The sequence below is a fragment of the Ammospiza caudacuta genome, chromosome 2 (genome assembly GCF_027887145.1).
Source record: "Ammospiza caudacuta isolate bAmmCau1 chromosome 2, bAmmCau1.pri, whole genome shotgun sequence".
NCBI lineage: Eukaryota > Metazoa > Chordata > Aves > Passeriformes > Passerellidae > Ammospiza > Ammospiza caudacuta.
In genome coordinates, this window is record NC_080594.1 from 29,166,321 (window position 1) to 29,176,862 (window position 10,542).

At 44.4% G+C, this 10,542-nt stretch overlaps 1 protein-coding gene across 1 annotated transcript in view; it reads right to left on the minus strand.

The window, feature by feature from the left end:
• The window catches only part of IGSF11 (immunoglobulin superfamily member 11), a 125,603-nt gene extending 117,230 nt beyond the window's left edge, over positions 1 to 8,373 (minus strand). Inside the window, exon 1 of the mRNA XM_058799930.1 lies at positions 8,173 to 8,373. Within this exon, the coding sequence (XP_058655913.1) occupies positions 8,173 to 8,212 (40 nt within the window). The 5' untranslated portion in view covers positions 8,213 to 8,373. The remainder of the gene's footprint in view (positions 1 to 8,172) is intronic.
• Positions 8,374 to 10,542: the final 2,169 nt, after the last annotated feature.

Below are 10,542 nucleotides of genomic sequence, written 5' to 3' on the forward strand. Positions count from 1 at the left end.
TTGCATCCATTGGGCTCTATGGGCATTTTAACACCACAAAGTAGGGAAGAAAATCTCTCATTCAATATCATCTTTGAGCTGAATTAAACTCCGGGAGGCCCACTGTAGACAGGCAAAGGTAGAGGCAAAAATCACTTCCCTCAGTGCTCTAGAGCTCACAAAACCTTTCAGTCTGACTGGGAAAGCACTGCCCCAGTTTGGAGCTTACACAGGTCTGCACAGGCTGGTTCAGATTGGTCACCAGTGAGTGTCAAATAGGTACCGTGAAATAAGGCAGAGCAAAGTTCCCATCAGCGCATCACAAGAGAAGGCACTTACCCGCCCTTTACAGAAGCAGATAGTGTAGTAAAGCTTTTCTGGGATGAAAGAACATCAAAACCCATAAGAGTCAAGCCTTTTTTTAATTTACTTTTACTGCTTTTTAAGCAGACCTGCTGTCACCAGAGGATGACCCAACACAGTGCCACAACTGGCCCTGTTTATATAATAATAACCATGAGCAGGATTGCAAAGGAAAACTTTGAGGCCCTGCCACTTGCCTCTATTAACAGCATTTCCTCATTTAGCTCTCACAAGTTTCCTAGCAACATCCTTGCATTGCACATTAACACATTCATTAGATTTTGCACAAGCACCTGTAGAATAGTCAGAGCTGAAAAACTTTGCTTTCATCCTGACTCAGAGGGGAAATCAATTTGCTTCAAGAAGCAAACCCTTTCAGGGCAGCAAAGGCTACCACCATGCTTATGACATGCTTGTGAAGCCTTGCAGCTCCTAGTGAAGGAAGAACCCACTGCATTCAATTTCATTATTGGCATTTTCCATGTAGGAAAGCAGTGGGTAATCCTCTCCCTGCAGCTTTCAAAGAAGGCAAATGTCAATACACAGCATAATGCTCTGAATAACACAGAAAGAAGTCCAAGCAGCCAGAGAGGCAGACACTGGACAAAGGGTCAAAATGTACAATAATTCACTGCTACACAACCTGTGTCAAACTCTCCATGTGTCTAATATCTGCCTGTTGAGGCAGATGGATGCTACCCTTTTTTCTCACTGCCTGTGACAGTGGCTTTCTTGCCCGTAGCAGCTAGTTGACTGATTCACCCTCCCCAGCACCATCTCAATGAATCCATACAGGAGGAAGGACTTGTCCCAGTCTGCCAGGTGGGTTCAAACTTCACACTTTGTGCACCCACAGTGTCTGCACAGGGAGATGGGGATTCACCAAGTGCCCAGAGCAAAATCTCAGTAACTATCGGGAATGAGAAAATCATCCTAGTTAAATCTCACTTGCAGCAGTGACAGAGGGAAAAATAACACCCTGGGCTGGGGCAAGGCAGAAATCGTGCCAAGTTCCTCATACCATTAATGTATACAAGCACCTCCCAAGAGTAGCAGCTGCATTTACCTACCACATTTGCTCTGTGAGCACCACAGAGCTGCGTGACTGACTTGGCCTGAAATGACTTGGAGGCTCCTAGACAAATAAGGAGCATTTGGGACATCCCTAAAGGTGATCTGGAGGGCTTGGAGGTCACAATATTCCCAGTCCTCTTCACCCTGCACTCCCATTTCCCTTCTCTGCAGCAGTAAGTTGAACTGCAATTTTTCACTTGTCTGAAAAGTGATTTGAAGCACACTTTGAAGCCCAAGTGTACCCCACATCCTGCCCTGATGAAGCTTCATGCACTGGAGACACGCGTGGTGCGAGAAAATTGCCTTGAGCCAAAATGCACACTTTGGGGAGAGTGCTTTGCTTTTGAGGCAAACACAGCCTCATCTTGCCTGCTGCCTAAAAAGTGGTCATGATAAGATTCCCAATTTCCTGCTGCCTTTCAAATGGGGTCTCCAGCCCTCGTAAAAGCTAATGCTGGTGTGCAGAGCTCCTCCAGACTCAGAGGGAAGCTGGTGCCCCGCAGGGCCGTACCCTGTAGCAGGGAAGCAGCAGGGAGCTGGAGCAAAGCCACTGCTGGGAAGTGTGCATCTCTCTGATTAATGCTCTCAGGCTGCCTGTTGACAAAAGCAGCAAGAGGATTTGTAATGCCTAAGCCTATCATCATCACGCTCTGAGAAAATCCTTCGCCGAGAAGCAGTGTAAATAAGTAAAGTTTTACAACTTAGTGGACTCTCTTAATTGAGTAGCCCTTGTAAATTAATAACATTGAAGTAAATGTGCAAAGACTTTGCTGACTTTCTAAAAGATGTCTAATAAGGTCCAGGTTTACTAAAGTGCCCAAAGGAGCAGGTCCCCAAACCTTTTTGTAATTTGTTGAGACACTAATGATAGTTAACTTCTAGTGGTTTATTCAAGAACATGAATATGAGGACAGCAGAACCATCAGTAAGTCTTCCCTCCCAACACAGCCAGGTGCCAGTCCTTCTATTCCCACTATCTGCAGTCCTACAGGAAAGGGTGTGGGGGGAATCTCTCCTTCCTTCACATGGGCCCAATGAAAGCCATCCTTGGAGCACCTTTCAGAGCCAAAGTGAAAAGCTCAGAGGTATCTTTGTGTACCACTGCTACTGCCTGAGGGCTTCATATCTCACATCTTTCCATCCTGAGCAAACGTGTTTAATAGTTGAGTCCCAGTAGCTAAAACATGAAAAAATACTTTGTTTCCATTTCTCTTGTACTTTTTGCTTTGCTTTCTCCCATGCCAGACATTAACAGCTTGGTTTCCCTGAGAAGCTGTGGTTGGGTGAATAATGCAGAGTGAATATACTTTTTTATTTATTTGAAGGAACTTTGTCTTTCTTTGTTCATGGACACTGACAGCAGTTCCTGCTACTGCATTGACTGTTTGAATCTATTAGGTCACCCACACTGTATTTATTTTGACTTTAATGGCTGTGAATATTCACATGTCCTGAGTCATGCTGATCAGAGCTTGCCTACCCATAAAATTGTGCTGGTGTAACACACATTTAGTTGAAGCCCCTCCCGACTTCGCTTGTACTCTACAGGATTGAGAAAAGATTATGATGATCCAAGTTAAGTCTGTAAGGAAATTATGAATTAAAAAGCAGATGTAAAACACTTTTAGACTAACATGGGAGAGCTCAGGGAGAGGATTGTGGTGCTTTAATTAAACCAGGGTAAGGCTGTGAGTGAGAAAGGCCTCAGGTAATGAAGAGGTCCCTTCCCTCAGGTTCAGCCATGCCAGTGGAAGAGCAGATGTACCTCAGTGTCATCAGAATGGCTGGTGTGAGCTAAGCTTGAGGTTTGTGCGCAACTTGGATGAGGGAGGGAAGCTTGAACAGCTTCCCCAGCAGATTGTGCCAGGCTGGCAACTTCCAACAGGGCAGCAGTGCCTAGGAGTTGGGACAGCCATCCTTTCAGCACCAAGGGGCCCTTGTGTGCTTGTGTTAAAATGACTTAAACTGGCCATCCCTTTCTAAGTTGTGGGCAGTTTTGGTCAATGAAATACACGTGATTTGTGGAAAAAATACCAGAGCAGCCCTCACGTGGGCACCTCCCTCAGCATAAGACAGCCCCAGCTCAGGCAGTGGCCTATACATGGCAGAAGTGCATTCCCACCTCATGCAGCATGATCGGCACCATGCAAACACACACCCCTCTCCACAGAGGGCTGGGAGGCTGCTTCCCATGCTCACAGCTCCTAAAGCTCTTCCAAAAAGGAAATGGATGCTAGGACCCATGGAGCAGTGATACCTACTGGGTTCTGGCCTCCTATAAATTCACTCACTCAGAAACTCACCACCCAGAGGGCAGGCAAACCTGCTGGTACCACAGACAGCAAGCATTTTCTGCAGCCTGGTTACACTCAGTCCAGCAATCTCTAGGACTCTTGACTAGGACCTCTTGAAGGTGGTATAGCAAAGGAAAAATGAATGGACATGGGGACAGGGATTGATATCTGAGCCAGGCTTCTCATAGCCCCCAAATCCCATTCCCTTTGCCCTCTTACACATTGGATATGTGCAGTAAGCTCCAGATCAAGCAGAAAGTCAGAGAGAAGGGCTTGTTTCCAAAAACCAAGTCTTCTACAACACAACATCCCTTTTTTCCCTGACCACAGGAGAGAAAGAACAAGCAATGCTGTGACCTTTTGAGGAGTATGGAGTAGGATGGGGATGAGGGACACAGTGCACAAGACCATGACACTGTTCTCTCAGCGGTCAGCTGAGCTTTGGTGGACACACAGCAATCACAATGCACCAATTGCTGCAGATCAGAGTGGCTGTCACTGGCCAACAATAGCTCAGCTTTCTTTGCACAAATAGGTGCAGTGGACAAGAGAAAGTGACTGTGTCGCTGCCTCCTACAACCTCCTGGCCTGGGTAACCTCGTGCCTAGACCAGCCCTTGAGCTTGGAACTTGCTGGGGCAGGGCAAAGAACCTGATGATGCCATCACAGCTACCAAAAGATCTGTTGCAGGCAGGTCGTCGTCCCTTAAGGAGTGACATGGCCCTCACAAAACCATCCTTCTTTTTCCTCCTCTCTGCTCTTCTCTCTGAGTACCTGGTCTCTTCTCTGCTTCTTGGTGCAGCATAGCTCATGATCCACTCCCCAGAGGAGTCCCAGAGGAGCACTCCTCCACTGAGCCCAGCATAGAAATCAGGAGTGAGATCTTCAACACCACAACAGGATGTGTGATCTATGTGTTCAAAACAGGAGAAAAATATCCCTTTTATCCTACCAGAAGCTAAACTTACTTCTGAGCTTCTCAAGCTAGAGACACCATGCCATGGCAAGGTCTTGTTCTTAATATTTAAATACGAGTAACATGCCCTTGGCAAGTAAGTGCCTGTCTGGTAGAACAAAGAGATTTTTTTGCCAATCATCAAGCAGAGGCGAAATGTTACTTGCATGCATCCCCAAGATAGCACAAAAAATGCTCCTGAACTTTGGGCCATATTTAAGTGTTAAAGCCAGCTCTCTGCAAGTGGAATTCTATTCCAGGATCACAGCATTTGCACACTTACAAACTGATGTGACACAGAAGAGCACAGAGAAGAAGATGTTCAAGGAAATACACACTCACAAGGCATCCACACTGTGAAGCTGCACTGTGCATTATTAGACTGGCTTCTCATTTTATTAAATCAGATCACTGCAGAAAAGAAAGAGCTCAGATGCGATGGTCTAATGAAACATCAAATATGAAAGTTGCCTGTTTAAGGAAAAAAAAAGCATGAAAGCTGCTGATAAAAATCCCACAAAATTGACTGGTATATGAAAACACTCAAGTAAGTAGGTATAAAGGTGAAGAAAATGATGAGAAACAGCTGCTAAAGATGCTCATAGACAAAAAAAAAAAAAAAAAAAAAAAAAAAAAAAAAAAAAAAAGAAGCAACTCAGTAGTGCTTGTCTCCTCCCTGAGAAGCTCAAGAAAGCCCCAGAGCTCCTCACAGCCTTATGCTTCAGGTAACCAGGACCCTAAGCCAAGCCAGATCCCAGGGCTGTCCTAGTTCTCATGCAAGCCCAGCCATGCCACTTGCTGCTCGTTAGATCCCCTGCTTGGCTTGTTTGGGGAACAGGTCCTTGATGTCCTTTTGCTGGATCTTGGTGCAAGGCAACTGTGGCACGAGCAGGTGACACAGGTCAGACTCTTCTGCTCACAGCCATCCAGTGTCCCACAGCTCCTGCCAGGAAAGCAAATCAGATCCACCCAGGAAAGTGAGGCACCACGCTTCCTCAGTTTTCATGCTACCAGCTGGTCTAATTTCTCTTGACATTTCTTCTGTAACAGCAACTGCAATGTGTCAGGATTAATTAAGCCAAGCAGTGGGCAAGTCTCAAAGGAAAACACACATCTGCCATGACCTACCCCCACCTAAAAGCCAAGGAGTCTTTCCTGCCATGGGGATGGAAGGGAAAAGGGAGAAGGAAGCAGGGATGGTGAGGTATCATCCAGTGGAAGAAGCACAGTGAGCATCTTGAAATGCTGGTTCAGATGAACATCAGCACAGCTACAGCACTCCAGCTCAGAGCAAGCACCTTGGGCCTGGTTATTTAGTCATTCAGACAGACCCCAGAAGATTTTGCAAAGTGTGCATCAGAAGTCTGGCACACAATTAAGGCTACTTCTCCCTAAATCTGAACATGGGGCAGAGTTTGTTGGAAGATTGCCAGTGAGAAGGTCAGAGATGAGTGTGTGCCTGTGGTCTGGAGACAGGGCTGACCTTCCATTCATAGACCAAATGGTGGCCTAGCAGTGAGGTGCACAGCTATGCTTCCCAGTTTCAGGCTGGGAAGGAAGATGGATCCCCAGTATAACGAAAAACCAACACATCTGGTAACAACACCATAAGACATTAAGTGCACAGCAGCTGCTTTTTGTGAAGTCAACTCTCCCTTCCTGGCTGCAGCCAGGAGAGGGGTTTGCACCAGAGCCTGTGCAGCAGCAAAGGATGCTCCTCCCTCTGGATAGGTGCAATAGCAAAGCAATGGCACAGTATGCAGCCATCTCCCAGAGGCCCCTTTTCCAGCTGGAAGGCAAAACATGTATCAGCCTCTCAGCTTAGTGGGTCTCAGTGGCAGTCATCTTGCCCACTAACAAGAGAATATGACACTTGGAAATGCTGGGATGTTCTCACTTCCCCTTCTTTTGAATTGCTTCTTTCAGTTCCAGCCCTGCTGCCACACCTTTCATGCTTCCAGTAGTCAGATGAGGAGCCATAGCTAGTCTCCTCTGTGCTTTCAGCATTAATTCACATAAGCTGAGCTCTGTCATTTTCATCAAGTGGTAGGCGCCTCAGCAATAAGAGACATTCCCACAATTATCATAATGTTTTCAGGCAGGAAAGGTATATTTTAGTTATAAAAAGAAGCTGTCTCGGTAACTGGCACTACACATAAGATAGAGATGTCATAACATCCTTTACAGACATAATTACCTAAATACTAGTGTTGGTTGATTATCAAAAATCCTGATCCATGAATCAGCCTTCCGCTCGACTCAGTCTGCGTGATGTTGTATGTCAGTGTCTGGATAACTGCGGAAATACTGCACTGAATGTCTTCTAATTTTAGCAAAGATTTACATTTGTCCAAAAGACTTTAATGATGGTATATTTATTATCATGCTCTTAAAATTAATCTCCTCATCAGAGACCACCAAGAGAGATTGCTGCATAACCAAGGAGGCTAACTACATATACAGCAATGAAGAATATGTTGCAAGACCTGAAACTTACTAGTTAAAATTGTTTATTGATAACTATCAAGAAACTACTGGGAGAAAAACAGGATTGAGACACAATTCATGCACAGAAAAAATAGTGTTATATAAGCACTGCACCATTGAGCCCACTTTACTAGGTAGTAATACCAGAACAACAATCTCTAAGCTGTGTTGTACAGATGTTACAATGCAGGGTGTTAAAGGGTTTGACCTTATTTGATATACTCTGCATTCTTCAAGTGCTAAGACAAAGTCCCAGATTAGATGCTCAGCCATACTTCTGCTCCTTTTTTATCAAAATAAGGAAAAGTATTTGGTAGAAGGTACCCCAATCAAGCCAGGTTGGACACAGAAAATGATGATTTTTTTCTATACGTGCTGTTCTTGCAAACATCCAAAGCCATGGATTCTCTCTCTGAAATACTCATGATGTATATTGGCCTATACATTATGAATACATATTATTATAAGGGTGTGTACAACCCTTTCCAGTAAATCTCTTGAGCTCAGACATGTCTAGATATACCTGGACTGCAAAATTCAAGCCTGGCTCCAAATCTAAGTCCTTCCCTGCGCCACCACTGATGAAGAGCTCCATGTCTGTCAGGTTTATAATGAAGAGGCACTATATCTCCAGAGACATGGCACACAATTCTCAAGGTCACTGTTTGTCCTTAGGCATACTCCATCTGCATCCACACCCCACAGCTTATTGCACTTTAAGCCTGTCCACATGGTAAGTGGTTTTCTAATACCAGCCATAATTTTGCACCCAGTTGGCATGTGGAAGGCTATATTAAGCCCAGACGATTAATGCTGTCTTTGCTAAGAAGCAAGAAAATAGTGTCTGTGCTATTATACTTTGTCAGCTTTCCCAAACACTTCAGGCAACTAATTCTGAGGACTTTTTGACTGAATTGACATAAAATACATCCTTCCCCTCCAGTTGCTTTTTAGCTGCTTTCGGTTAATTTTATACTGCAATCTCAGAGGTCATTGGCAAGAGCATGTTCTGCTACCCACCAGGCACTTGAGGAAATTTATGAAGACAGTCAGGTACCATTTCTTCTGGTCATCCTTGGTGGGTTTACATGCCAGCATATTGTGTATGAACATCAAATTCCTCTTTGTCATTAGAAGCTCCCTGGATCTGTCCATGGGGAGCTGTTTTGGAGCAGATATAGTGGTCATTGCCTTCAACAGACACAGGAAGAAAATGTGGTCATCAGTACTTATGAAACTGGAGAGAGGCCACCTGCAAAGAAATAAGAAAACTCTAGGAAATCCATCAGAGCAAAGTCAGGAGAAGAAGTCATTTACAAGATAGACAGAGTAGGCAAAAGTTTTCCCTTTTGCAAGGGGGAAGACATTTATATATACATTTATACATTCTTGACTTCTGGGATTGAATGTTTTGTGAAAATACCCTTCAGAAGACATTCCGACTCGAGACTCAGTTTCCAAACACTTTCTACATCCTTATGGTGTGAAATAAGGTGGAAGGACTGGTCTTAAACACTAAACTGATATTATTCCCAGGGAATTGGAGATTATTCTGTGGGAACCACCTTTTCCAGCTGCTTGCTTTTGTTATTGACTGACATGGTGCACACCAAGGTGAGGTTTTTAGCTCAGGAGTGAGAAGAACTGTGCGTACTCACAGATAGTGTGAGATGTGGCTGTCTGGACTGTGGGTACTTGCATGTGACCTTGGGGCCAAATGTCTGCTTTCAGTCAACAGAAAAGGAGTTAATGCAGGCTGCAGACTATGGAGAGCCACTCAACCCATCAGCTGAGTTTACTGTGTCTAACAAGAGCAGCACAACTCTCCAATGCACCCCCTGCATTGACTGGATCTCTGCTGATCTCTGCAGTGTCACAGCTTTCCACATACCCGCACTTTAGCAATGCAGTTGGAGGTAAATCTTGCTGTCTGTAAGAATTTTTGGAAATTCACTCACTGCCAGATTCTAAGTCACTGAATATTCAATTGGCCTTGCCTTAATGTTGTGGTCTGCTTTTCTTGTAGCTTGCTCTAGCCTTAGGTATCTGCCTTCAAAATGTCAATTGCAAACACAACATGCCCTGATATCAAATATGCAGGTTATTCTTTTGCAGACTCAGATTGCCTTATAACGCCATAATCAGTGAGACTTTAATTTCTCTGACTCATATCATCCAGGTAATGGGGATTCAGCAATTTTGAAAACCAGTCTGAGGGCAATCAATCAGATCATTGATTTCTATGCACAAAATGAGATGTTGCTCAACTGCAACATTTTGACTTCCACTAAGTAGGAGATGCAGTGGTACAGAAGTGAGAACTGAATGTTTAAACTCCTCACTGTAGATAAATTGTCTCAGCAGCATTTTTCCTGTCCACAGCGTTGCCATCTCTTAACCAATAAGCACTTTCTGTACGGACACTGCACTTTGCTGGCTGCCTTCCCACAAGATTTGTGAACAGGTAGTTCCAATCGTGCAAGATCCTCACCTGGAACAGAGAGGGTGTTGATGAAAGCTGCTTTCAAATCAGTTCAATCCCTCTGGGATCAAATAACACTTGGAGAGAGAAGACCTCCTGTTACATCAGACAGAATGAAGTTACCTGTTTTACTGTGTAAATGTCAGTGCAGCCATGTGCAGAACACAACCAACAAAACCACTGCTGTTGTGCACCACCATTTCACCAGGAATGCTAGAATCTGTGTTAGTTCCTTGGCACATGACCCTCAAAAAGGCCAGTGAATAGTGGAGGTTTAAATCTCATCTCTCTGCATCTGCTCTGAAGTTGTTGTTTTTTGTTATGGAGAGACCTAGCAGCACACTTTCTACAGCATCCAAATGACTAAATTTTCCAGTACTGGACAATGAAATCTCTGATAAGGCTGAGTTGCCTATGCAGAAAACAAGTAAAGAACAGTAAAGATATCATTCTCTTGCTATCTAAGATATTTTAACATCAGAAGGGATCATGACTTTCTCATTCCTGACACATTTTGAACTGGCAAAGAAGTCCAGGGACCCATCTCTTGTCTTGTTGGATGGATTGCAGGGCCAGCTTCTCAGGTCAAGAGCTTAATGGTGGGAGCTCCTGGGGGCTCAGGTATTTCATGCCTGAAGACTATTGCCTTCAAAAGTCTCATAAATAACACAATAGGAACTCCAGTAAGATAGACTGTATCTTTTTCTTCAGGCACAAAATCACACACAGTTCCATGATTTATACAAATGCAGAGCAGCCATTTGCCTTGTAAGACAAATGAACATTATGGAGATCTTTTCTCACATGTTGTTGGAAAGCTGAAAGGCAATCCACTACACAATCAATAGTAAGGCTTTGCCAAAGAAGGAGGAAATAGTCTCTCCTCTATATCCTGACTGGAGAGGGCA